The sequence below is a fragment of the Macaca mulatta genome, chromosome 8 (genome assembly GCF_049350105.2).
Source record: "Macaca mulatta isolate MMU2019108-1 chromosome 8, T2T-MMU8v2.0, whole genome shotgun sequence".
NCBI classification, from domain to species: domain Eukaryota; kingdom Metazoa; phylum Chordata; class Mammalia; order Primates; family Cercopithecidae; genus Macaca; species Macaca mulatta.
This window is the reverse complement of record NC_133413.1, coordinates 24,512,573-24,540,508: the sequence shown is the minus strand read 5'-3', so window position 1 is coordinate 24,540,508 and position 27,936 is coordinate 24,512,573. Positions and strand designations below refer to the sequence as shown.

The window sequence follows — 27,936 nt, the reverse complement described above, 5'->3', positions numbered from 1 at the left end:
CACACTGGATGCTGTTAATTTCACCATGGACCCTACGCACTGGTGATGTGAAAAGTGTTGAGATCTGATCTCCGCCTTAGAGGAGGCTGGCAGAGAGAGCCAGTAGACACGCCACTGTTGTATGCATGGGATGCGTTAGCAGCTGCGGTAATAAGGGAAGAAGTGGTTGCAAAACAGGTGACATCTGTCGGCCAGGCACAGTGGCTCACACCTGTAATCCCAGCACTTTGGGATGCCGAGGCAGGTGGATCACTTGAGGCCCAGAGTTCTAGACCAGCCTGGGCAACATGGCGAAACCCCATTTCTATTAAAAGTACCAAAATCAGTCGTGCATGGTGGCGCATACCTGTAATCCCAGCTACTCCAGTGGCTGAAGCACAAGAATCACTTGAACCCGGGAGGCTAAGGTTGCAGTGAGCCAAGATTGCACTACTGCACTTCAGCCTGGGCGACAGAGTGAGAGTCTGCCTCAAAAAAAAAAAAAAAAAAAAAGAACAGGTAACATCTGAGCCGAATCTTGAAGGCTAAAAATTCTAAATCTAGAAAAAGCGCTGCTAGTAGAAGGAAGCCGCAATGCAATACCACAATCTGGAAAGCCCAGGGTGCAAGTAGAGGTGTGGCTTGAGACTTCGCAGGGTTTCTGGACAGTGCCGGGTGGGTGACAGGCAGGAAGGGTAGGCTGGGGCCAGTTTGTGAAAGCCTTGGGGACTGGAACTAGACAACCTGGACCCTAATAATTCCCAGCTTCAACCTTCGCAGACGACAGGGAACTAAGTCAAGACTAACTGTGAAGCAGGGTCCCAAGTATTTATCTTAGGGACAAGAAGTGCCAAAGTTTGTAAGCAGTTTCCTCTTTTATTAAAAAAAAGGTTGAGGGGGGGCTCAGAACAACAGATACTGGGGTCTATTCGAGGGGGAAGGTGGGAGGAGGGAGAGGAGCAGAAAAGATAAAGTACTGGGTTTAATAGCTGGGTGATGAAGTAATCCGCACAACAAGCTCCCATGACACGAGTTCACCTATGTAACAAACCTTCACTTGTACCCCTGAACCTAAAATAAAAGTTAAAGAAGAAAGGGGAAAAAGAAAATAAAAGAGGCTCACATATCCCTCATTACTAAAATACTATCCTATGTGATTTCAAGACTAGAGAGAGGAAAGAGTGGAGTTCCCCTTTTGTGAGCAGGGAATTGTGTTGAGCTTGCAACTCATCAGGCACATGAGTCTCGGGGGTGAAAAAGCACAGCTGGCTCGGAGGGCTAAATTCATTATTTCACTAACGAGGCTGACTCCTGAGGTGGCGAAGGAAGAGGATGGTCAGGCCGTGAGTATATAGGCTGAATGGAGAAGCAGAGAAGAAGCCACAGACCCCACCCAGAAAACAGGATGGGCAGGTAGACCACCAGAACCTCCATTTCTTAAAGCCCCAATGGACAGCTGGAAATTACTTGCCCCTGAAAAAAAATAATAAATTCCAAATTATCATTTCAATGGCTCCTCACATAAATACCAAAGAATCAGAAAAGCTGATGCCTCATGTTGCTCCCGGAATCTAAGCAATGGTATCTTTCAGTTATCGGATTTTATTTCTTTGCAGCATTACATTTTATACATATTTATTCATGCAGAACAGAAGCGCTGCGTTATTGAGGCTGCCATGGGAGCGGAGGAAAAGCTGTTATACATAAGAATGCACTGCATTTACATTGTCGCACTTTGCCACAATTGAACCATATGCAACTGGTTTTTTAAAATAATAATAATAAAAACCTCTGGTTTGCATTTAATTTGCTGACTTTTTTTCTTTCTTACTCCTGAATTTTCATACGCCATAGAAATGTGAAAGGGGCGTCATGTCAAAATCCTTGAAGATACAGAGGGGCTGGGGGCTGGCAAAAGACAGCTTTAGTGGGGAGGGTTTGGGGGCCCACAGCAAGTTTATAACTATTTCTTTTTTAACAGATGCAGTTAACTGAACTGCAAAACATTCATCTTCCAATTTAATAACTCATTCTCCCTGCATGGAGACAGGGGTATTATAGTGCGGGATATTGCTTTTCGGGCTTTTGAGTGTCAATGATGAATCCCCATCTTCTAATAAAATACATTTTCATAGTAATTGAAATAATAATTTTTTTTTTTCCTCTTCATTTTCCCAGGTACTTAAATAGGGGCTTTCGACTTCTTTCCCTTTCTACTATTCTAACCTTATTTTCTTTTAACTGAAGTTCCTCAGGCTTTTGAGCTGCACAAGTCGGGGCTTCTGGCGTCTGTGTTGTGGGGGCCTGCACACTTTCCCCAAGGCCACAGCTGCTGCGGGGTGGGCTCCACACACACACAGCTAGTTAGGAAGACCAAGATGTCAAGACCTGGAATTTTTTTTGCTGTGTTTGGCTTTTCACTTCCATTTGCTTAGCAAACTGACTGCCCCTAGAGCTAAGGACAGATGTGTTAACCAGCCAGCTGAGGGGCCCCAATCCTACAAATCCTGAAGTTCACACACTAGGGGTACTCTGAAATCTCCCCTAACACCTCCAAGGTCAAGATCTGGGACTCCCCCCTACACCCCGACCAACATTCCCCATGTACCCATCAAGCTGCAAGTAATGTCCCCAGGAATTAAAATGAGTACCAGTATGTTAAGGACAGCATGAATTTCTCAAGCAGGCAATGATGATGTTACAGTGAGTATAGTATGTTTAATCCACAGCTCAATTCACAGGGTTACTTTGTTCGATTGTTTGTTTATTTTTGAGACAGAGTCTCACTCTGTCACCCAGGCTGGAGTGCAGTGACACAATCATGGCTCACTGCAGCCTTGAACACCTGGGCTTGAGCGATCCTCCCACCTCAGCCCCCCTGAGTAGCTGGGACTACAAGTCTGTGCCACAAAGCCCAGCTAATTTTTTTTTTTTTTTTTTTTTTTTTTTTTTTACTTTTTTGTACAGATAGTATCTCAGTATGTTGCCCAGGCTGGTCTCCTGGCTTCAAGCAATCCTCCTCGCCTTGAGCTCCCAAAGTACTGGGGTTACAGGCATGAGCCACTGTGCCTGGCCAGCAGGGTTACTTTAAATGCTATCGTGGTGAACTTAACTTCAATGGAAAAATATAATGTTGTCTCCTAAGACATCTTTTCATCGCATCCTTTCCTCCATGGCTGACAATGAAGACAAAGAAGAAAAATATAACTAAGACTGTAATGGGTTTAAAAACACCAATACAGGTGCAGTCTTGCCAATAACTTAACCAGCTTCGGGAGATTCTCCAGCCCCTTTCTCTTTATACTCACCCAGGGAAGAATGATTTCGGTGAGAACTTACTCAGTTTAGGCTGTAATTTGACTTCACCTATAAGAATACTCTCCTTTCTATGTCTAATCTTCCCTGATCTAGTAAAAATACCCTGGAAGTCAGGAATCAAAATTTAGGCTAGGCGTAGTGGCTCACACCTGTAATCCCAGCACTTTGGGAGGCCGAGGCAGGCAGATAACCTGATGTCAGGAGTTCGAGACCAGCCTGACCAATATGGGGAAACCCCGTCTCTACTAAAAATACAAAAATTAGTTGGGTGTGGTGGCGCATGCCTGTAGTCCCAGCTACTCAGGAGGCTGAGGCAGGAGAATCGCTTGAATCCAGGAGGCAGAAGTTGCAGTGAGCCCAGATCGTGCCACTGCGCTCCAGCCTGGGTGACAGAGCAAGAGTCTGTCTCAAAAACAAAAATTTTAAAGTTTTAGTTAGAAAATCAAAGTAGCTAAGAGTAAACAGTCAGAAAAACTTAAAATCGTTGAAGGCAATGCCTTTGTCATTTACAGCATCGGAAAGAATACTTTTCTGCCTCTTCATTTTTCCGGGTACTGAACAAAAGACTCTCAGTTTCTTTCCCTTTCCCTTGTCCTAACAGAAAAGGTCATGGCCCCAGCAAGTCCCAGAGAGCAGGCTGCACTGCACAGGGCTGCAGCCAGCATCCTCAGCACCTTTGTGCAAACTGCAAAAAAGGGTCCTGCCTCTTGGCCTGATTCATCGCTAGGCCAGGAGGCATGGCTTGGCAAGGGGGACAGGGGCTGGATTTTAGTCACCCTCTTGCCCAAGGGCCACTGTGTAGTACACACATGACTTAACTCTACTGACGGTAGATGGTAGAGTTAAAAAGACCCAGGTCCAAATCCTGACTCCATCATTTTCTAGCTGTGTTGCCTTAAGCTACTTGATTTCATACATATGTCATACTTATAAGAATGTTTTAGGCCACTGAGCAGATAAACAAAATATGGTGTATCTATACCATGGGATACTACCCAGCCGTGGAAAGGAATGAAGTAATGTCTTTCATAGCAACTTGGATTATTCTAAGTGAAATAACTCAGGAATGGAAAACCAAATATCATATGTTTTCATTTATAAGTGGGAGCTAAACTATGAGGATGCAAAGGCATAAGAGTGATATAATGGATTTGGGGACTTGCGGGGGGAGGTTGGGAGTGAGGGATAAAAGACTACATACTGGGTACAGCGTACACTACTTGGGTGACAGGTGCACTAAAATCCCAGAAATCAGGCCGGGCACGGTGGCTCGCGCCTGTAATTCCAGCCCTTTGGGAGGCCGAGGCAGGTGGATCAGGTCAGGAGATCAACACCATCCTGCTGGTCAACATAGTGAAACCCATCTCTACTAAAAATACAAAAATTAGCTGGGCATGGTGGCGTGTGCCTGTAGTCCCAGCTACTCAGGAGGCTGAGGCAGGAGAATGGCGTGAACCAGGGAGTTGGAGGTTGCAGTGAGCCAAGATCGCACCACTGCACTCCAGCCCAGCAACAGAGTGAGACTCCATCTCAAAAATTTAAAAAAAAAAAAAAAAAAAAAAAAATCCCAGAAATCACTACTAAAGAACTTATCCGTGTAACCAAAAACCACCTGTACCCCAAATCCTATTTAAATAAAAATAAAAATGAAAAAAAAAGAATGTAATGGGGACTCATTATGATGATATATGTAAATCGCTTAGTACAGGACGAGGAGCTAAATCTGTAGTGACTATTACTATTCCAGAGAGGTCTTCCTAGGTCCTTTAGTGCCCATGGGCAGAAATGAAACTACATTTCCTACAGCAGTGATGGGGGTACAAAATGCGGGCCCAAGCCTGGAGGGGAACTGTCTTGAGGACAGAACGGCTGTCAGAGAGAAACCAGTAGGTTGTTTGACGTTGGCTTCTAGGCAGAGGCTGGACTTTTGCTCCTGCTTTCTGGGGTCACCTATCCCAGCTCTTCCTGCTTCTCTTTCCACCCACCCCCGACACCTCACCACCAGGGCCCAGCAGCATTTCAATGGATTAAAGGATCCTGCTTTACCTGACTTTGGGATTGGCGGTCAGGGGTAGCAACAGGAAGTCTTTCTTTTATTTTCCTGGGTTGAGCAGGAAAGAAGTCCAAGTGCATCTGCAGAGGATCCTCCAGAACGTTCCCTTTCCACCTTCATCTAGGGCCATCTTTGATCCTGAGAATCTTGAGATGAAGGTTGTTCCAGAACAAAACCCCTTCTCTGGCAGAGGCCCCAAGGGCTTCTCTGGAGAGGTGAGAAGTAGCCATTTAGAGCCTGAAGATCTACTGTTTGAAAAGACCTACGTCTCATTCAACTTTTTCTCAACAGACTTTACTTTTTAGAGCAGTTTTTGGTACCCAGCAAAACTGAGCAGAAGCTGCAGAAAGTTCCCACATACACCCCGACTCCTCCTATTCCCCCACTGCCCACCACTCACTATCAACATCCCCCACCAGAGGGGTGCATTTGTTACAACTGATGAACCTACACTGACATGTCATTCTCACCCAACGCCCATAGTTTACATTAGGTTACACTCTTGGTGTTGTACATTCTGTGGGTTTAGATAAATGTATAATGACGAGTCTTCACCATTGTAATATCATACAGAGCAATTTCACTATCTAAAAATCCTCTGTGCTCCACCCAGTCATCCCCTCCCTCACTCTTGACCCCTGGCGACCGCTGATCTGTTAGTATCTCCACAGTTTTGCCTTTTTGAGAATGTTGTATAATTAGGATCTTACCACATGTAACCTTTTTAAATTGGCTTCTTTCACTTAGTAGTATGCATTTAAGATTTCTCTGTGTCTTTTCATGTCTTGATAGCTCATTGCTTTTCAGTGCTGAATAATATTTCATTGCAAGGATGTGCCACAGTGCATTTAACCATTCATTGACATTTTGGTTGCTTCCAAGTTTTAGCAATTATGAATAAACATCTGTGTGCAGGTTTTTGTATGAAACCTGGATTTGTTCCAGGCTGGCTGGTGCAGGTTTTGTGTCTTGAAACCTAAGTTTTCAAGTCCTTTAGGTAAATATCAAGGAGCATGACTGCTGGATTGTATGGTAAGAGTATCCTTAGTTTTTTGAGAAACTGCCAAGCTGTCTTTGAAGGCAGATATCTCATCTTGCATTCCCACCAGCAACGAATGAGAGTTCCTGGGGCTCCACATCCTCACCAGCATTTAATGTTGTCAGTGTTCTGGATTTGGGCCATTCCAATAGGTGTGTAGTGGTATGTCATTATTGTTTTAATTTGCAATTCCCTAGTGACATATCATGAGCACCTTTTCATATGCTTCTTTGGGACCTGTGTATCTTCTTTGGTGAGGTGTCCGTTCAGATCTTTTGCCCATTTTTTAATTGGGTTATTCATTTTCCTATGGTTGTGTTTTCAGAGTTCTTTGTATGTTTCAGATCCCAGTCCTTTATCAAGTATGTCTTTCTCCATGGGTATTTTCTCTCAGTCTGTGGCCCCATTCAATTTTGTTCCCTCTTCCTGTGTGTCCAGCAGATTCACAGCTCCTTATGAAAGAGGTGCCAAAAACAAGAGCAGCTGTGGGGGAGCATGGCTTCCTGGGGAAAGTCCATGAGCCTGTGACCACCTTTCACTTTGAACCCACATTTGTTTATTCTTTAAACAGTTGCACTGTGCCCAGCACTAAGTCCCGAGGATGCATCTGTGAAGGAAAGAGTCAAAGCCCCACGTCTTGTGGAGCTCACTTTCTGGTAGGGGAGACATACACAACAATAAATAAACAAACATAGAGACATATAGGGAAAAACACACACAAGTATACTGTACAGCAATCTGGAACCCAGTCCAGTGTAAGAGCAGGAAAAGGGAGACAAGAGGCCCTGGCACAGGGAACATTTACAACATGAATAGGATGGCACAGGGGGCTTCACTGAGAAAGGGATATTTAAGCAAAGTGGATGAAGATGGAGCCAAGAAGGCAGAGAAAGAAGGCAGAGGGGCCAGCCAGTACAAAGGCCACGAGGCAGGGGAGTGCCTGGTGTGTGTGAGGAACTGCAAGGAGGCCAGTGTGGCTGGAATGAGTAGCGTGGAGAAGAAAGATGTAGGATGATTTGGGGGTGGTAGATGCAGATCCTGTAGGGTCTGGTGGCTTTTGCTCAGAGAGAAATGGGGAGCCATGGGAAGGATTTGAGTAGAGGAGCGAGATGACCTCACTTAGGTTTGAACACGACTTCTCTGGCTACCATGTTGAAAACAGGCTGCCCAGGATGCCCAAATGGAAGGAAGGAGGCCAGTGTAATAATCGAGGTAGGAGATGACAGAGGAGGTGAAGTTGGTGAGACGTGGTCAGATGTCAAGCCAATGGGATTTCCTGCTAGATTCGATATGGGGGTGAGAGAAAGAGGAATCCCAGATGATGTCAAAATTTTTGACCGGAACCACTGGAAGGATGGAGTCGTCCTTAGCTGAGATGGATAGGAGCAGGTTTAGGGGTCAGGGGGACATGTTTTGTTTACACGGTTTGACATCCTGCTGGAGAGGTCAGGCACACAGATGTTGGACAGATGGGTTTAAAGTTCAGGGTTGTTTGTGTATATGAAATTGGGCTGAGTTCCGTGGGGAATAAAACGGAAAAATAAAACCCAATTCCTCCCACCCCTACCTCTACCCAGGACTTACTGGGGGGGAGTTGGAGAGAATGCAGGCAGGCAGCACACACACCAGGCACACCCAGAGGAAAGCAGCTTTTCTGAGACTCCCTGGAGGCTTGAAAGCAGGCGAACAAATCCAGGCTACCAAAAATCACACTAAAGAGACAATCACAAAGACAAATCCCCAAACACCTTGATTGCTCACTGCTAAAAAGCAGTAAGAGAAAACCAAGGTGTCTTCCCTTCTCCAGCAGAAAGAGCATAGACATTTCCCACTCGCAAAGATGATCACAATGGCTCCTCATGGTCTGTCTGTCTTCCCTCTCCACTGACAAGGCAGCTAAACAGAGGGGGACCCACCCCCAGTGTCTGAGGCAGTGGCTTCAACTCTGTCCGCAGTCACTTATCAAGCAGCCAAATCTACCCTGGACTCCTGCCAGCCGGGCTGGGCTAGGTCCTATTACCTATGGTCTCTGCATGCACAGAGGTGTCTGTTTAAAAGGTGATCTGTAACTATGGGATCATCACCTATTGGACCAGTGTCAGGCCAAATGTCTAATATTGGTAACCCAGGTCCCAGGGTTAATGTGCCAGATGTGGTCCTCACCCTGAAATCCAGTCAACTGCCCAAGCAAGAGCCGAGTTTTCACATTCAACATCCCTGAGTCTCTCTTGTTGAAGTGGCAGATGGTGAATTTCATGCAATGACGTGAGCAAAGGCCCCTCTATTTCCAGCTTGGAACTCGGAATCTGCGGAGAAGCTGCTAGTCTGCATTCTGTGCACTGAATGCTGCAACTCTTGGGGTGGGGTTGGAGGAGGGGTCGGGCTTGCTTCCAAGAAGGCTGGAGCCAGGATGGGGAAGGGCAGTGAACTGGCCTTTGTCCAGGGTTCCCCAGCATGGAAAGGGGGAACCAGGGCAATTTGAGAAGCTGGACCAGGTGTGGAGGACAAGACCTGCCTTCTGCAACCTGAAAATCTAGTGCTTTAATAAGCTGGTGTGCTAAGGAGACCTCCGGGAGATGGGCAGAACGGCACAAAGGCTGGGGGGTTATTGACAAGACGTCTTTGCAAGCTCGGATCTGAGCAAGAGTAAACCTGAGTTATGAAGCGGGCCCGATTAATGAAAATGTGCATGGTAACAGCCCGTCCTCAATGATCTCCACCCAGCACTTTGGCACCTTCTGACCCAAATATGTTGACAGAGTCTAATGTCCTACATCCAGCTTTTTCACCTCCAAAGATAGAAAAAGATTTATAACACAATAATAACTTTCAGGAATCTCAGCCCACTCCGGGATGGCTCTCTTAGGTCCTCAAGGGAAAGGGCAGATTTTAGGATATTAGGGGTCTGGAATTACCTACTCGAGGGGCTTCCCCAGAAATGTGATTTGAGGCCTCATCTCCTGCACCCTTTCCCCTCTTCATTTCTATCACACAGATTTACTTGCAATTTCTTCAACCCACCTCTATGCTCCTGCCTTTCCTTTGCACAGCTGGGGTACAAAATTCTCCTTCCTGGGGTCCCCTTCCCCATCTCCCAGCCGGACCAGCTCCTCCACTTCCACTAGGGCAAACTCACACATCACCACCTTTTGGAAGCTTTGCATTCAAGCTGTATTTTAATAACATTCATTGCTTTTTTTCTTATAAAATTCATGTTCCGTGAAGAAAAATAAGGCGCCTATAAAAAAAAAAAAAGAAGAAGAAGAAGAAAAAAATCACTCATCATTTTGACATATATTCTGTTGTTGTTTTTTTTCCTGTATGTTTATATGTATTTTAATTGGGAGCATACTGTACATACTGTTTTGTGATTTGCTTTCCCCCCACCCCCGCCCCCACCTGAGGCTATATAGTTAGGCACAAAAGAAGCAGTTTAGTATAGTGGTTATGTGTGGGTGGCCTCTGGAGTCAGACTGTCTGGGTTCAAATCCTGGTGGCACCACTACAATACTGAGACCTAGGCAAGTTACTGAATCTGTTTCCGTGTTTAGAACAGTGTGGTTTACAGCATATTTTAATCTGTAATTTTGTTTTCTCTCTTTCTCACCGGACTGTGAGTTCCTTGAGGTCAGAGAGTGGCTGTTGTTCATCTCTCTGTCCTCAGCGTCTTGCTGGGTACATAACAGGCATCCCCAAAATGTGAAATGCTTGAAAAGACCCCGGAGAACGATACTCAGCGAAAAGGACCAGATGAAAGTTCCTGAACCACAGGACCCAAGATTGGCCTGCGTGGCCTTGTGTCTTACATATATTAGCTAACGCAGGTCAATAATTAAGTTTTCTTAGGCTTCCATTTCTTCATTTGTCAAATGGAGACGCCAGGGTGACTGTGAGGCAAGCAAGACGATGTCGTGGACCTGCTCTGAAAACTAAAATTTGGCAAGTGAAGTTATTTACTGATTTCTTGGGGCTCGTCTCTGGCTCTGAAGGGGACAGGCCTGGAGTCGATGATGCCCTGGGTTTGGGAGAGAATAGAGTGGGCGCAGCGCTGGCGCGGCCGGCTGGGGGCTGCGCGCTCTCCCGGCAGCACCGCCCGGCACCGGGCCACACCTCGGGGCGCGTGTCCTGAGTGGGAGCTGTGGGCTTGGGGTGCCCGAGCTGGGACAGCCGGGGTGCGCCCTGCGCTCATTCTTGGCTGGAGTTCGAGCCCGGGTGGGGGGCCCTCTAGGCGCCGCCGCTCGCGCCCCGGGAAGTGGCCGCCGATCTCCTTCCCGCGTGGCCCGTCTTCCGCCCACCAGATCCGGTGGGGAGATTCCTCTCCCCTTTCCTGTGGGATCCGGGCGGCGGGAGGTGGCTGGAACGGAGTCTTCCTTTGCCTCCTCCTCCCGGGCAGCATCCGAAGCTTTTCTGAGCAGGATGGGGCGGGGGCGGGGGGCCGCGTGCGCCCGGGCGGAGGGAATTCCTTCCCCGGCGGCTGCTGCACCGGCACCGGCAGCAGCGCCTTGCCTTTTTTAGCTCTTCCCCGAGGCTCCTTCTTGCGGCGCGGCCGGGGGGCGGCGGCGCGCTCCACCTCGCGGCGGAGAAAGTGCGGCCCCCGCCCGGCGCCCGGGAGGCGCAGGTGAAGCGCGCAGCCAGGCCCCGGGTCCCGCTGCCGCCGCCGCCGCCGCCGCCACCGCCACCGTCACCGCCCGTGGGTGGGCAGCGGGAGACGCCGCAGGGGGACCCGGGGTGATTCCCATCCGCCCGCCGCTCTTCCCGGGCTGCCCTGAGCAAGGAGTTGTTTTGTCATTTTCGCAAAAACACCTTCCCTCCCCCTCCCCGCCGCCCCCCAGGCTGTTTCAGAAATGGCATTGAGTCAGACCTGAGTCACAGGAGAACGTGGGCCCCCAGCCCCGTCCAGCACTGGTTCTTTCTTCCCCGGGCCGCCCCAGCCCTTCTGTCTACCCCGACCCCGCAACCAGGGCTCCGCGTCTGGCCCCGCAGGTCCCCGCCTGGTGACCTACACCTTGGCCCCGCCGCCTGCCCCCTCACGCTACCTGCCCCGCACCCCTACCCCCTGGTGGCTGTGAAGGGACCTCATCAGGGTCCGGCACCGCCATCCCGCCCTGGGTCCCCTGCCCCGACCTTCCCACACAGATGGTGCGCGCTCTGGGTCAGTTCACCAGCCTGGCGCTCGGCGGTGCCCAGCGGCCCCCGTGGTGGTTTACTGTGGTGTGCACTACCCGCTAGGACTTGGTCACCTACTTCCACCTCTGGCTACCTATTTTCTCACCCCTTCCACCCTTTCCTGAGCTCTCTGCCGAGAAGGTGCTACACAACTCTATTTTTAGTCCTAACAAGCTGCCTGGCGGAGCAGCTTCCATCTGCAGCGCTCAGAGCCCTTTACAAATGCTAATGAATGGAAGCCGCTTCCTCCGAGTCACTTCGATTCCTACTGCTCCTCCTCACCCCTCCCCCACACTTTCTCCTGGAGGAAATTGAGGCATGGGGTTAGGGTATGCGGATGGGATCCAGCTGGGACAGAACCCCTCGTCTCCTGTGGCCTATTGGTGGTTCTGTCTTCACCAGAGCCTTCTCACTCCTCTCAAGTCAGTGCTGGGTCCTGGGTTAGGTTCAGAGATCACACAGTCCCTGTCCTCAAAGAGCTGAAGAGGTGAGCCTAGAAGCAGACCATCACAATACAAATAGGTGGCCCCACGGAGCTGTTTCTGCCCATAATGTCATAAGGGCACAGAACTCTCTCCCGGGCAAGGGAGGGAAGGGGCTGGTCCTGTGTTTGTCCTGTTGATAATCAAGTAAGGCATCCTAGGTGACACCTGAGCTGAGACTATAATTGAGATTGGAATTAATCATGCAAAAAGCAGGGGGCCTGAGGGCAGTTTATGAACAGAAGCGTGAGGTTCAGAAAAAAGCAGTATGAAGTTGGAGGTGAAGATGTTCTGTGTGCCCAGGAGGGAGGCGGGGCTGGAGAGGATCTGGTCAGACTGGAGTTTTAAGTAGATCATTCTGGTGGCTGTGAGGAGGGTAGGCTTGATGGGTTCGGAAGCCCTTACAGTAGTCCGGGAAACAGATAATAAAAGTCCGGACCAGACGTCGTGGAGAAGTGTCTTGGAGAGGACAGCGTGCATTTGAGAAACATTTGACAGTTCCTTAACTGGAGATCCAGAGTGACACACCCTTCTTTTCTCCTGTAGCATGCTGTTAGGCAGCCCTAACATCTCCCTAGTCCTTCAGCCAGGGTATCACCGCGTAGATGGAACTCTTTTTTCTTTTGTGCTGGACACTTGGTACTCCTGGAGGGCAGAGACCCACCCTCTGTCTCTGCCATGGCAACTAGCAACGATGCACACAGTGCCTGTCTGAGCTTATGAATGAATGTGCGTTGAACAGATCAGAGCAATGGGAAGGGGTGGGGAGTACTCTCCTGGTATCTGAGGCGTATAGAGATAGAAGGATGCAGGGAGGCAGGACCGTAACCACTGTTCATCTTCATCAAAAGCCCTGTGCACACTTCAGGCAGAAGCTAACCCTCCCTCCACGCCCTTCACCATAAATCAGAAAATGCTGCCAACTATCTATGACTGAGGCTTCAGAAGCTGTAGGAAGCCTCCTTACCAGTTTCAGGCCCTGCTTTCCAACCAAAAAATTATAGTGTCATTTTTTGAACACCTGAATTGTGTTCCAGCTGGAGCCAGCTGTGCAGAAGATGGGCTTGGATAATGGCCCTTAGGACACACAGAGAGGAAGGGAGCATGAGGGACTCCCCTGCATTCAGCAACTTTGTCTACTGGGACAGTAGGAATGTGGGGCCTTCGTGCATCTCATTCTCCATGCTATTATTATTGTGCCTGGACATTTTCACAGCCGTCTTTCACTGCCAACAGCATCCAGGGTCATCTTTCCAGTATTAAATCCCAGTCTGTTGTGACAATAAAAGAAGAGGTTACTGTAATCCCAGCACTTTGGGAGGCTGAGGTGGGCGGATCACGAGGTCAGGAGATCGAGAACATCCTGGCTAACATGGTGAAACTCGTCTCTACTAAAAATACAAAAAACTAGCCGGGCGCGGTGGCGGGCGCCTGTAGTCCCAGCTACTTGGGAGGCTGAGGCAGGAGAATGGCGTGAACCCGGGAGGCGGAGCTTGCAGTGAGCTGAGATCACACCACTGCACTCCAGCCTGGGTGACAGAATGAGACTCCGTCTCAAAAAAAAAGAAAAAAAGGTTATGAGGGTGGGCCCTGGTCTAGGTTGCACCCCAGTACCTCCACTCCTGCTAGCTGTGTGGCCATAGAGAGGTTGTGACTTATTCAGCCCTTTGAAACCTCAGTTTTCTCACCTATAGATTGAATATATATGAGAGTCCTTGTGAAACTTAAAAGAGTTTGTGTTAAAGCATTTAGAATGGTGTCAGGTACCTAGTAAATGCTCAATAAATAGTAATTGCTCTGAATACTGCCAGAGCCCTCTATCCTATACTTGTTATGACTGTACTTCCAGCTCCTCTCCGGGCTGATCTACACAAGTTGCTGTTTTCGGATCCTGTGAAATCTTCCCTTAGTCCCTTCCCTTAAGTCTTAGATACTTAGGGAGGGAATCAGTGACCCTGTCATTAATTGCTGAATCACTCTTCTGGGGCAGGAAAACATACTTCATTTAAGAGAACAGTTCCATTTTTTATGCAGACGAGATACTCCTGTAGATAATTGGCTAGGCTATGGAATCATAGAATGTTATTGCTGGAAGATATAATGGGGGTACTAATTCCGGCTTGAATTTTTCTGAGATCCAGAGATTGAGTTACTTGTGTGGTTAGGGGAAGATTGAGGATGGATCCCAGGCCTCCAACTCCCGTGGCTTCATGAACAATGCTACCAGCTTTCCCTGGGATCTGCTGTCGCCCCATACCTTCAGTTCAGCTGGAGTGCTTTTGATCTTTTCTTTCTCTTCTCCCCATCAATACTCCTGATTAAGTGGCCGCTTTTGTATTGGCATCACTCACTTGGTGCTAGCTAAACATGCAGGAGAAATTAATTCAGGGTTCAGACTTAATGGGGAGAGAGAGAATGACTTCGTGCTCCCGATCCAACCAGTATGCCGCTCAAACCCTCCTCACAAATTGTTCCTAAGATCTTATCACTAAAGTACAAGATTGAGTCTAGGTTATTAAAAGTGGCAACCGAACCCATTTTCTCTCTGTTTCTTTTCATTTTCTCCTGTCCACCACCCCTACCCCACACCTCTCTGTCAAGAGAAGTTCTTAGTTCTTGATATTTCTCTTTAATCAAGTTGACATCCTTTGGACCTAAGGAAATTCAGAATCCAGAAGGGCTGCAAGACTCAGAATGAGAGCCAAAACAGAAAATAGATCCCTGGCATCACAGAGCCCTGGTCAAGCCCCCTTTTAATGTTTTAAAGAGATTCTCCAATGAGTTCTGCTAAATGTAATCTCTGCCAAGTCTTGCCACAGAAAGTCCAGGAGAATAGCTCAGGATTGAGAGTTTGCCTGCCTGCATTTGCATTCTGGCCGTATGACTTAATTTCCTCTGTATTCAGCAGATAAGGTGTGTAGCCTCTCTGGGCCTCAGTTGTATCATTTATGAAATGGGGATAGTAGTCGATATTTATCTATCCTAGCTAAAAACCTATCTCTTAGGCTTGTTGTGAGGATTCAATTAGTCTATGGAAAGCCCTTGGAAAGTCTGGTACATGGAAAGAGCATGAAACGCTGAGCTATTATTATTAGCTGTAATAGGGCACATTGAACCTCCACTTCTCCCTCTGCTGACTTCAGTAGGCTAAAGTGAAATTCTTCTATAAAGTTCTCCACTCCACTGGTGAGGGCTTGGAATCAAAACCTGAGGCCCTGGACAAGAACCAGGTAGCAGCTCTGGCAATCGGTGGGCACTGACTTCCAACTTATTGTGTCAACTGGCCAGTCACTTAGAAGTCAAGAATCCCTACATTCCAAGGAGTACAAATTTAATTCTATTTTAACAATTATTTATTGAGCATTTTCTATGTTCAATACACTGTGCTGGGCACTGGGGATACTGAGATCAAATGTGGCCCGGGTCCTCAAGAGCTTCCAAATGAGATGACTAATACGGAAACCATTAAGTAGACCTCCTGGCAGCACAGTGTCATGAACATGGACAGTCAGGGCTGTCACCGAGTCACCTGCAGTGTGCTCAGTAAGCTGGGCTTGGATGGACCATGCAGGGAGACTGTGGCTACTTATTGTTGTGTCCCTGTTGCCTGGCACAGAACAGATGTTCAAAAGATCTTTATATGTGACTGGCTTGTAATGGAGGGTCTTGAGGAAAGTTCCATGGAGTACTAAAGTTCCATCCTGGGTTTTAAGCTTCAAAGGTAGAGTCAGATTTTGAGAGGGCAAAAAAGATGGAATGCATAAACACAACGTGGTATATCCACACAGTGGAAGATTATTCAGCCTTAAAGAGGAAGGGAATCCTGGCCCATACTACCACATGGATGGAACTTGAGGACATTATGCTAAGTGAAATAAACCAGTCACAAAAAGACAGGTACTGTACCATTCTACTTAGGCAAGATACCTAGAGGAGTCAAATTCATAGACAGAAAGCAGAATGGTTGTTGCCAGGAGCTGGGGGGAGAGGGAAAAGGGCATTGTTTAATGGGTAAAGAGTTTCAGTTTTGCAAAATGGAAAGCATTCTGGAGATCAGTTGCATATCAATGTGAATGTCCCTAAGACTACTGAATTGGGCACTGAAAAATGGCGAGGATGGCAAATTGTGTGATGTGTGTATTCTGGTACCATATATATATATTTTTTTTTCCTTCTTTTTCTCTTTTTTGAGACAGAGTCTCACTCTGTCACCCAGGCTGGAGCACAGAGACATGATCATAGCTCATTGCAGCCTTGACTGCTAGGCTCAAGCGGTCCTCTCACCTCAGTCTCCAGAATAGCTGAGACTACAGGCGCACACCATCATGCCCAGTTAATTTTTAAATTTTTGGTAGAGATGGGGTCTCCCTATGTTGCCCAGGGACAGACAACTCCTGGGCTCAAGTGATTCTCCTTCCTCAACCTCCCAAAGACAATATTTTTTAAAAAGATAGGGAAGGGATCTACAAAAACAAAGATGTAAGGCAAGATAGAGAGGCATAAGAGTGTAGGTTGTATTCAAGGAAAGGATGCTGGACTGATAGGGCCCAAACTTAAAGTACAGGGAGGGACATTATAGGAGATGAGGCAGGATGGAGACCAGATGGGCCTCGAATGCCATGTCAAGGAGTGCGGAGTTTAAAATTTAGGCTTTGATTCCATACATTGCTGAAGTAGGTCTTCTAATATTCTCAATCTTGGCTACTAGACAGCTGTCATAGGTACTCTGTGGACCAGTGTGCCAAGCTGCTGTCTCAGTTCTATCCCAACCCAACCTCTTCTGCTAAATAGGTCTCGAGGCTCATCTCATCTGGGCCAGAGACGGCCCATTGCACCTGGACACTTCTGGCTGCTTTCTCTGCTGGCTTTGTTTTGGACTGACCCCCCTGGAGTATTCAAGCTCCAGCTCACTAAGGGAAACTAATGAGATTCCAGCCTGATGAGCCTGACTTTTTTCCAATTGAATAGTTGTAAGCAACCTCAGTGCTGCAAGCTCACCACTTGGCGAATTACTGGCTCTGCCTCAGAAGCTACTTGGATTTTCCATCTTTGACTTTCTCCTGGGATGCAGGCTCCACAGGGGAGTCTGATGGCCATGTAATAGTGTTCCCTGGTAGATAGGTGCTGCTGCCGTAGTTTGCTTTATAGGCTGGGTTTCTCTCAGCCTAAGACAAAAGTTTACTTATTGAAAGTAGAAATGAGTTCAGCATGTTGGGTTTTTTGAAATGTTTGGGTGGTATGGGGACACCCATGCCATGCTGACTTCTAAATGGAGTCCAAACCAGATGACCACAGGTAGTCCCTTCTATGTAGTTCTGTTTTGTTGTTGTTGTTGTTGTTGCTTGAGACAGAGTCTCGCTCTGTCACCCAGACTGGAGTGCAGTGGTGCAATCTTGGCTCACTGCAACCTCTGCCTCTCAGGTTCAAGTGATTCTCCTGCCTCAGCCTCTCAAGTAGCTGGGACTACAGGCACCCGCCACCATGCCTAGCTAATTTTTGTATTTTTAGTAAAGACGGGGTTTCACCATGTTGGCCAGGCTGGTCTTGCACTCCTGGCCTCAAGTGATCCACCTGCCTCAGCCTCCCAAAGTGTTGGGATTACAGGTGTGAACTACCACGCCCAGCCTCTGTTATTTATTTAACATGAGACTTTTAGGTTTCAGTTGTCATCTCAAAGTCTCAGTTTTTTAATCTCTAAGATGAGTCTAATTATCCCTTTCTTGCTTTCTAAGGGTATTGAGAAGATGAATGGGGTAGAGAGGATGCCATACTTTGAAATCTGAGTAACAGGATGAGATACTTAATACTCTGCATTCTCCCAGGATGGTGGGGCCAAGCATTTGACAGTGAGGATATACTCTGTATGCTCCTTATCTCTGCGTTTACCAAAATGAAAAGAGAAGAAGGAAATTCTCATTCTGAGATTGATGATAAGGGTTAACCTGTGGTTAACCCTAAGCCTTAACCAGGCCATGTTACCTCCTTTCTTAAGCCACATTGCTAAAAACAGCTACACTCCTCAGATGCCCTCACTATTTTGCTGCCCAACATCTGAGAAAGGAACTTAAGAAGAAATGCAGGAAGATGGATGATTCCTTTTACCATTTCAACACCCACACTATCCCTCTTTAACTAGCTGGGTCTGTGGGTGCTACTGAAGCTAGCCCTTCTCACTGGGACGTGGAGAGGACCCCGTCTTAGTTATAACAGCAGCAAGAACAAAATGCCTCAGCCTTTGTCACCTAGAAGAATTCTACCCCATGGTCTCCATGCTCTGAAAAATGGTGGAGGAGATGGTTGGGATAGCAACAAAGAGTTTGCCCTGTGGATGGTCCATGAAGCATCGCCCAACACACCATGCACCCCAGGGGCATGTAAGTCAGGAGACGGACAATTCCTACTATTGCAGGTAGTTCTCATGGACAGCTCTCCTCTTGCTCCCCATCCCTTGCCCCCTGTTCATCTCCACAGCTCACTGCTCCCTGACTCGGTATGCTGCCTTAACCATGTCATGTACAAAGTGAGATAGATAGAGAGAAAAGCTTATGAGGAATGCTTCGGTATTTGATACCGTCTCCTGGCTTTTCTGTTTAGTAACCCACTTCCACCTCCCTCTTTGGTCTTGGACTCTGCATCCCACCAGAATCAACTGTCCTTGCTCCCCCAACTTCAGGTTCTCCTGTGACTTCAGATGAAAGACTCATCACATCAGTTCTGGGTTCAAGAACTCTACCAACCCAGGCCAGCTCCTGGCCTGCGGTCATCTTAGCTTCCAATTCCAGTTCTGCTGTTTGCTTGCTGTGAAACTCACTTGCCGCTTAAAAGTTAGCATATACTGTGCACTGATTCTTCCATTCCTGCCGGTCCTTCAAGAACTTGGCTCTGGCCACAAATGTTTCTGGAATGGGTGATAGGGAGCAAGAGGCTGACAGAAGTGTATAGCCTTTGGTAGGTGATGGAGCCTCATATGGTATAGATGCTTTGTCTGTAAACTGCCTCAGGGTATTAAACCAAAATGTGTGAGTGAGTAACTGTGTGTTTGTGTGTGCGTGTGTGTGTAGATTCCATTTGTTAAGGTAGCCCAAATGTTCACTATAAAAATTTGGACTACCCAGATTTTTTTTTTAAAGAAAGTGAAAAAATTAAATGTCTCTACTCCCACACTAAAAGATAAGCCAGTATTAATATCGTAGTATAAATTCCTCTATGTTTTTATACCTATCAATTGTATCTTACTTCACATACTAGCTTATAATTTTCTGTTTTTTTAACGTAATAATGCATCAGTTCATGTCATCAGACACTCACCTATCATTTTTAATGGCTGAATTATGTTCTGTGGAGTTCGGACTCTTACTTCATTTAACCAGTTCCCCTTTGTTGGACATTGGGTTGTTTCTGGGGACGTTTTACTTTCACTATTATAAATAATTTGGTGTCAGGGAAACTTAGACTAAATCTTTGACTTTATTTTTAATTTCTGAGGGTAAGATCCTAGAAGAGGAACTAATAGATCAAAAGGTATGTACCTTTTCAAGGTTTTTTATGTTTGTATTTATTTATTTATTTGAGAGACAGTTTCCCTCTATTGCCCAGGCTGGAGTGTAATGAGGCAATCTCGGTTCACAGAAACCTCTTCTTCTGGGCTTAAGCAATTCTCGTGCCTCAGCCTCCCCAGCAGCTGAGATTATAGGCATGCACCACTATGCCTGGCTAATTTTTGTGTTTTTAGTAGAGACGGGGTTTCGCCATGTTAGCCTGGCCGGTCTTGAACTCCTGGCCTCAAGTAATCTGCCTGCCTCGGCCTCCCCAAGTGCTGGGATTACAGGTGTGAGCCACCTCTCTCAGCCCTTTTCAAGGTTTTTGATATTCATTGCCAGACTTGTCCCAAGAAAACCCAATTTCTATTATCATACTGTCAACATTTCATCAACGTTGTATTTTTTTAATTTGTTAAAATAATTACCAATTTGACAAGAAAAAGATAGTACTCTAATTGATTATAAATTAGGCTGGTTATTTTTTCATGTGCTTTTTGGCCGTGTGTACTTATTTTGTGATTTTTCTATCCATTGTTGCCCATTTTTTCTATTTAGACTTTTTTCTTACTGATTGGTCAGAGCTTTTTAGTACATTAGGTATATTATCCCCTTCATCATATATTTGCCAATTATTTTCTTGGTCTTTTGTTTGCTTTTTATTATATTAGGTTCCTTTTTTTTTTTTTTTTTTTTTTTTTTTGAGACAGGGTCTCACCCTCGCCCAGGCTGGAGTGCAGTGATGCAAACATGGTTCACTGCAGCCTCAACCTCCTAGGCTCAAGCCATCCTCCTCCTGCCTCAGCCTCCTAAGTAATTGGCAGTACAGGCGTGTGCCACCATACCTGGCTAATTTTAAAATTTTTTTGTAAAAATGGGATCTCACTTTGTTGTCTAGGCTGGTTTCAAATTGCTAAGCCCACACAATTCTTCCCCTTTGGCCTCCTAAAGTGCTGGGATTACAGGCGTGAGCTATCATGCCTGGCTGCTTTTTACTATATTTATGGTATTTGTATGTAGAGGAATTGTACCTTTTTGCATAGTCTAATAAGTCATTTTCGTTTATAATTTTGATTTTGGTATCATCATTGGGAAGGTCTTCCGCACTCATAAGGGCATTCTTTCTCATTTGATTTAACGCTGAGTTCTAGGAACATAATACTTCCAGCAATTTTCTCTGCAGAAGCCTTAACCTCAGGGGTGCACAGCCTCCAAAAGGCCTGCAGGGCCAGAGGAAGGAATGTGAAAATGCAGATCATGACACAGACCCCACATCTAATAGACTCTCTGAGGGCTGGGGAAGGACTTTAAATCTCTTCTAATCTTGGTAACAATCTGGGCTCCACTTGAGCACCCCTAGCGATCTCATCTGGGGAATTTTACTTTTTGTTCAGATCTTTACAAAAGTTCCCTGGGTTCAGAATAATGTCAACATCTTCCCAAGCATCCCTCTCCCAGGAGCTCTCAGTGTCACTACACGGGTGTGACCCCATGCAGGGCACAGGTCACCCAGGCAATTACAGGTGGGAGAATTGCAGAGAGGGACGATGAGTTGATCCTGGGTCACAAAATGCTTCTGTATCAGCCATGGGAACACTGACCGCAAGACTGGTGTGCTGTTCACACCTGGACCATGGTGTGAACATAGCGTGAACAGACATGGTGTGAACACACACATACATGCTCATTTGGACAAGCTTGCATGTGCGCGCGTGCACACACACACACACACGCACGTTCTAATCTCACCCTTCTGCTAGTTAATCCTAAATGGGAGAAACTGTCTCTGTAATTTGAAAAGAGGGAGGGGGAGGGAGCAAATAAAACCTTCAGTAGAAAGAGTCAAGAGAAGACATGCATTGAGCATGTGCAGAGTAATTTTTCTTCTGCATGCTTTATTAAAGAATTATATGACATAATTACACGTTATAATGTCTTTACACATATTTATGGTAATTACGTCAATGCACATTTGATGTTCTGTAATTACAGTAAATACACAACAATCCTGACAAATCGCTTGATCAAGAATTCAAATTCCCTAAGTGAAGACGGGGAGAAAAGACATTAACTCCTTTGCTCCCTCATTGCCCCAGCCCCTGCTTATCTCTCTGTCCTTTACTGGCAGTCGTGGAGGTGGTTTGTATTCCTAGCTGTTATCAAGGCACGATTACATTCATTTCCACCAGGCACGTTCCTGAGACTGGTCCCTACGGCAAGACAACTACTTTTTATCGTTCCCCCTATAATACTATTGTGTATGCGTGTTGTGTAGGAGGAGTGGGTGCCAAACCGGATAGTGTCCCAGAAGCAGATACGTAGTGAATATACATATTTTGGTCAGGCCCTCTGCAAAAAGATTTGTCCTGGGAGACGTAGGGAAATACAAAGGAAGTCGCCAGTCAGGTTTCATCTCCTATGGAAATTGGAGTTAAAATAAACACCAGCAAGGCTCCTCACTTACCTAGAGGCTGCTGCCAATCTCAAAGCGACTTTGTAACTCGATCAATTCCTGAAGGGTAGAGCCATGTCCAGTCCTCTAGCACCTGGAGTCATGCACTGAGATTCTTAAGCAGTGAGGCTGTGAGAGCACCTATCTGTGTGCAGCATTGCAGGCACTGATTATATTGGATGGATTATTTTTTTCTCTTATGTGAATTTCTTTTTTTGGTCTCATGGTCTCTGGATTCTGGCGTTGGTGAGGTTTGTCGTTCTTGCTAATTAGGATCTGTGGCCAGTTTATCAAAAACAATAAGCAGTTGGCATAATTGTTGTCCCAACCAAGACGCATCTCCTGTGATCTGTTCATCTGCGGATCCCAAATCCTCCTAAGGCCTGGAGGAAGCGTTTCTTTGCCTTTGTCCTGACAAGTTCCTGGTCAGAACCATTCATGGACTCAGGCCGTCATTTATTAGGCCCAAAGAAGGAGCGCTGGGCTTCTAGGAGGCAATAGTAGAGTCCAGGATTTGAGCTCTGTATCCCTAATGGCTCACCTTCTGGATTTCCTCCTGTGAAGGGAATTTGCTGTGAGGCAAGTTGCAGAATTGAAAGAACGTCAGGACTGAGGTAGGAAGCCCTGGCTCCCTCTGTTCCTACCTAACTCTGATCAGCAGCTTTTTGACCGTCTCTCTGAAAAGAAGGGCACCTTCCTACCTACTTCACAGGGCTTTGAGCTAATAGATATTAAGGAGCTTGAAAATATTAAAACTTTAAATAAATGTAAGAGCTCTGCAATAAACTCCAGTGCCCAGCATTGACTTCCTTTAGTATGAAAGCAGAAATAATGCCCCAGGTTTACATCCACTGATTTTGTCCCACCTCTGTGACCTGGAGAAACCAATTATCCCTGGGACAGGTGGTCTTGCAGGGTGTTTTCGCTGGTCCCCACAGGAGGACAAAAGAAATCTGTCACACTGGTTCAGGCCAGTATGGGAAAGGAGTGAAACGAGGGCTAATGATTCATCAAAGTAGCAAACTTATTGACTAATAAAATTCTTAGTCATGAAGCCTCCATGTGCCACGCATACCGAAATCAAAGCAATTACAGATTGAAATGAAACTGGAATGCTTAGTTCGGAAAATGCTTGTTTTAGCCCAAGATGGGGGCTGCAGGTGAGTGACCCCTCAGTCCCCCAGTAATGAAAGCGCTTCGCAGCTCGCTTGGAAGGATGGTAATTGCTGCAGGCTAAGATAGGGATCTGGCTGTGCTAATGATGCCCTGTTCCTTTTTAGAGGCCTTGCTCCAGTTTTCCTGGAGTGCCAGGATTGCAAAGGAATGCAGTGTGATAGAAATGAACACACGAACACACGCATCTTAGCATTTTGCATTTTTCAAACGTTGCCATCATCTTTTAGTCTTTTTTTTTAATTTTTAATTGCTCAGGACCTGGTAAATTTAGACGGATGCCTCATCGATGTATTTAAACATGTGAGCAACTGAAATGGAAACAGATGTAGCATTTTCTTTCTTTCTTATTTTTTTTTTCTTTTTAGTGAGGACTTTGCACGGCCAGGAACTATAATTCATATTTTCTTCACACTCACAAAAGACTCCGTTGGAACCAAGTTTGTGTTGGGAAACAGATTTTTTCTAGGCTCTTTCTGGTTGGACGCTCTTGTGGTGTGTTTCTCGCTGCTGTTCATTTACCAACGACTAGAAAAGGTGGGCTTGGAGGGAAAGGAGACCCAGGCTTGCTCCTTTTTACATGGGTTCGGGAAAGAAATCGGGAGGTTTGTGCTCCTGAGATGGTCGTTGAAGATGGGAGGGTGCCGGAATCTGCAAATGTGTTCATGTAATCAGAGCATGGTCGTTCTGCCAAAGCAACTTCTTGCCTCACTACAACAGGTAGGGAAACAAAGAAGAACAAGAAACTCACTTCTTCTATACTCTAGGGGTTGATACTTTGGAGGTGGAGGGCAGGAGTTTGAAATTAAATATTCGGAAGAGAAATCGGCAAGAGACCAAATCTCCAGCAACAGAATGTCCATTAAATCTCAGTGATGGAATTCCCAGTAAAGACTGTTCCAACCCCTCTCCCTTTTTCCTCTGCCGCCTCCCCACCAGCGCTTGGGAGTTCAATAACTCCCCCAGAGGGATGGTGCCCTATTCTCTCCGGGTCTGTATAATCCTTGGCTGTTGAGCTACCAACTGCAGTCCCCAGGGATTGAAAATTCATTTCTTTCCCTGCCCCACGCAGCTGATCCCACCTGGCCCGTGGCTCAGCAGGGCGCTGGGGTCAGATGTGCAAGACCACCAGGTGCTCGGAGTAAATGATCAGGGCCTTGGACTGAGAAGGCTCCTAACAATACGAAAATGCTATTTTCCACTTAACTCAATTGCGGTGCATCCGGCTGTCTCTTTGCACCGAGATTCAATTATCAGGGCCGATGCACGCTCCCTCTTCCCCCCAAGTTCTCACTTGTGCTTTCTGGGGAACTGTTTGATGCCCCCTTTTCCCAGCAACTATGGGTAATGGGATTCCGATAAGCAAGAGAGAAGATTTTTCTGCTCGTTGTCAGCTTCAGGTGTGAGGACCTGAGAAACTCTAATGTGCAGTGGGTGGTGCCCTGGGAGAGCACCGCAATGTGAGTTAGAAGACCCTGCTTTTGCTGTGGTTGGGCAAGTTGCTTAGCTTTCTTGAGCTCAGTTTCCTCTTCTGTGCTGTAATAAAGTTATACCAGATGATCTCTGGGTCTCATCATCTAGTTCCAAAATCCCAAGTGTCTACCTTAAGTAGGCTTCACTGAGGGCCCCAAAGCACTTCCTTGATGGGAGTATATTCATTTTCAAGAATCGACTCAGAAGGAACTGGAATGCAAAGTCACAAGGGCCCCTCAGTGCCCCAATAACTGGTGTGCCTGGAACTAAAGCCAGATGTTCCGGCTTTGGCCTCCAGGTCTTTTGCCTCCTTGTTCCAGAAGCCCAGGACTCTCAGTGGAGTCCGGCATGTTAGAACTTACTAGAGGCACCGTGCAAGCCAAATATGGAGGGGAGGAAGGGAGTGGAGACTGTCACCCGGGGCAAGATCCATTTGGACGTTGTCCCGAAGAGGCTGCCTTTCCAGGTCCCCCGCCTCTCGATCTTCAGTTTGTGAGGCTGTCAATGGAAACTGGATCCAAGTGTTGCTGATTCAATGATGTTTGCCCAAATGCTGTTTCCTAAGAACTGTTGGATGCCCAAGATGCTTTCTGAGTCTGTTTTCTTTTTCCAACAAGCCCGTTTCTTTTCCTGGAAGTGGGACATGGCATGAAGCCGTGTCTGAACCCAAGTCTATTCCAACTCCTTTCTAAACTTGGATCACATTGCAATGAGAGGCCCTTCCTCCTACCCCTCCCAGAGGTCCTGGGAGGCTGTGGCTGTTAGTAACACTGACTATATGCAGCAGTCTTCCTGCTTATGAGCCTAGACATAGCTCCGTACATCCGGATTTCATTTTATCTTCAAACCATGTTGGGAGGAAGGATGAGTATCTCCATCGTATAAATGAAGAACTAAGACTAGACGTCACAAATGGCAGGTTACACAGCCAGAGCTAGGCTCACAGCCTCTGCTCTTTCTAGCATCACACACACACACACACACACACACACACACACACACACACACACACACTTGCCATGGAGATGTTTTCAGACCAAGAACAACTCCTCTTAGTGGCGCTGCCCGGCCCTATCACAGCTCACGCCTCACCTGGCTGTTTGGACACGACTTTGCTCTCTGACTTCCCAGTTCTCCCAGAAGATCAGCTTGCTCCAAGAAGCCCCTGGCTTTGTTCCTTTTCCAGTCCCTCTTCAGTCCCTTCCCACCATCAGGCAGTCCCTTTTGTCAGGTTGTCCTGATTCAAGATGCTGGCCAGCAAGGATTCATCCCATTCACTCTTGCCTGTTCACCTTCCCCATTGTTTTCAGGAGGGTCCCATAAACTCAGACCCTAAACCAGGGGAGACTTGCAGTAAGAAGAAGGACAATAATCATCCCAGCTCAATCACTCACTGGGCAAGTCCTCAAGCCCATTATTTATTTCTTCTAAGCCACAGATTTTTTTTTTCTTAAAGGGTAGGATGGCATCTTCCTCTATCACAGGGCTCCTGGGGGATCCAGGAGTCCTTATGTGTGGACATATTTGGTGAACTGTAAAACACAAGTCATAGACAAGCTCTTCTATGCTCACTGCCCCCACCCTAATTCGATCACTATTTCTTTCCACCCAGCATTTACCAAATGCCCACATGTGCTGCCTCCTTCATGGAGTACACTCAGGTCCTCTCTTCCATCCCCACTCACAAACCAGTTGCATTCTACAGCAACAAATGACAGATTAAAGCCATGGACATGTGAACGTCTTGGGTTGACTCTGTGTGAAAGGAATCAGAAGCATCAGATTTTGACATCTTTAACCTTTTTTTGCATAAAAAGTAGATGTGAAGAGTGAAGAGTTGTTGTAACACCCCAGGCCAAGTAGCATATTCAAGACAGCATGGCAGGTGACACCCAGGATGTCAGAGAACGTGACAGCAGCACTGGGGACGTGAATCGCATAATGCCACACATCAGCGTTGCCAGCAGAGCCAGGATAACTTGGCAGTGGGCACGGAAACACCGTCTGGGTCAGAAGATGCCAAGAAGAGCTGGTGTGTTATCATTAGGAAAGTAACAGATTCAACCAAGGCTGCTAATACCAAGTTGCCATGTCTTCCACCCCCTCTTTCTGCCCTCTAACTGACCTCAGGCTGGTAGCTTTCCTTTCCCTGCCTGTGCAGTGGGATGTCCCACTTCCTGTCTACGCTGTAAAGCACCTTGAAGGCAAGAACCAGGTCTTAGATGCCAGAAACGCATCTCCCAGTAGAAGGCACCTAATATCTATTAACTCATTGATAGCCATAATCTAGTTTTACTCAGTGCCTCAGCTTCTCCATTTGTAAAATGGGAGAATAATTACAATACCTTCTAAAGGATGAATAAGAAAAAATATTACAATACCTTCTAAAGCTTCTCTATTTGTAAAATGGGAGAATAATTACGATACCTTCTAAAGGATGAATAAGAAAAAGTTTAATAGCCATGGAGAATGCTGAAGCCATCTATTAGAACTGCTTTATGTACATCTTCATTTCCAATTGGGACCTTACCCAGCCATTCTTGCTGCAGTCTTTAGGATCCCAAGCACAGAACTAACAGTCCCAAGCACTTTAAGATCTCAAGGGGACAGAGGCTGGGGGTTGCCCTCTTGCTCCATGGACGTGCTGCCTGGAGCTGGTACTTACTGCTTTCCAGATTCCTGCCACTGGACTCTATTAGGAGAATATGGTGTAAGGATATCTGGTTCTCTGAATGATAGTGGCTAGTGCTTCTGAGAAGACTTTAGAGACTAGACAGTGTATGTTTGTCTTTATCGGATGGTTCTTCAAAGGGAAACAATTCTGCTCCCTCAGCAGTCCGCCTTTTTCCCCAGCTGCCTTTCTTCTTGATGACACTCATCATCGTCTCTTCCCTGAAAATGCAGCAGAAGAAAGGAAATTTCTCCCTCCTTCCTCCTTGCCACAGCTACTACTAAGGGTCCTGTCTCCACCTTTGCAACTCTCTCTCCTCCCTCCTGCCTATTTTTCTCGGGCTACCAAAAATTGATCTGTTTCTTATGGCTCCACGTGGAATTTGACCATGTGCATGGAAACAGCCAGGCAGGGCTGACAGCACTGTCAGACAGCACAGCTCCTGACACACCTGCACAGGAGTGAGCACACACACACACACAACTTCCCCTTCTCTGAGCCTACACAGGATTTCCTCTTTCCTATCCCCCTCAGCTGGTCCCACACACTCATCCTCCCCTGGCACAGCCCACATCGCCACCAACCTGCCCGC

General features: G+C 46.8%; 2 protein-coding genes across 7 annotated transcripts in view; one reads left to right on the top strand and one right to left on the bottom strand.

Annotated features, from left to right (window-relative positions):
* The window catches only part of PEBP4 (phosphatidylethanolamine binding protein 4), a 228,894-nt gene that overhangs the window by 68,096 nt on the left and 132,862 nt on the right, over positions 1 to 27,936 (top strand).
* Positions 836 to 27,936, bottom strand: part of LOC144330723 (uncharacterized) — an 89,274-nt gene continuing 62,173 nt past the window's right edge. Inside the window, exons 4-7 of one of the 3 annotated variants that reach the window (XR_013397144.1) lie at positions 7,974 to 9,627; positions 6,061 to 6,996; positions 5,344 to 5,557; positions 836 to 1,452 (exon numbers count right to left, since the gene is read on the bottom strand). Coding sequence is in view for 1 of the 3 variants with exons in the window: in XM_077943220.1 (XP_077799346.1) it covers positions 27,436 to 27,565 (130 nt within the window). In the remaining 2 variants the exon portion in view is untranslated. Of the gene's footprint in view, positions 1,453 to 5,343; positions 5,558 to 6,060; positions 6,997 to 7,973; positions 9,628 to 23,424; positions 27,566 to 27,936 lie in introns of those variants that run through there. The other 2 variants (XR_013397143.1, XM_077943220.1) reach the window with 2 other exon arrangements.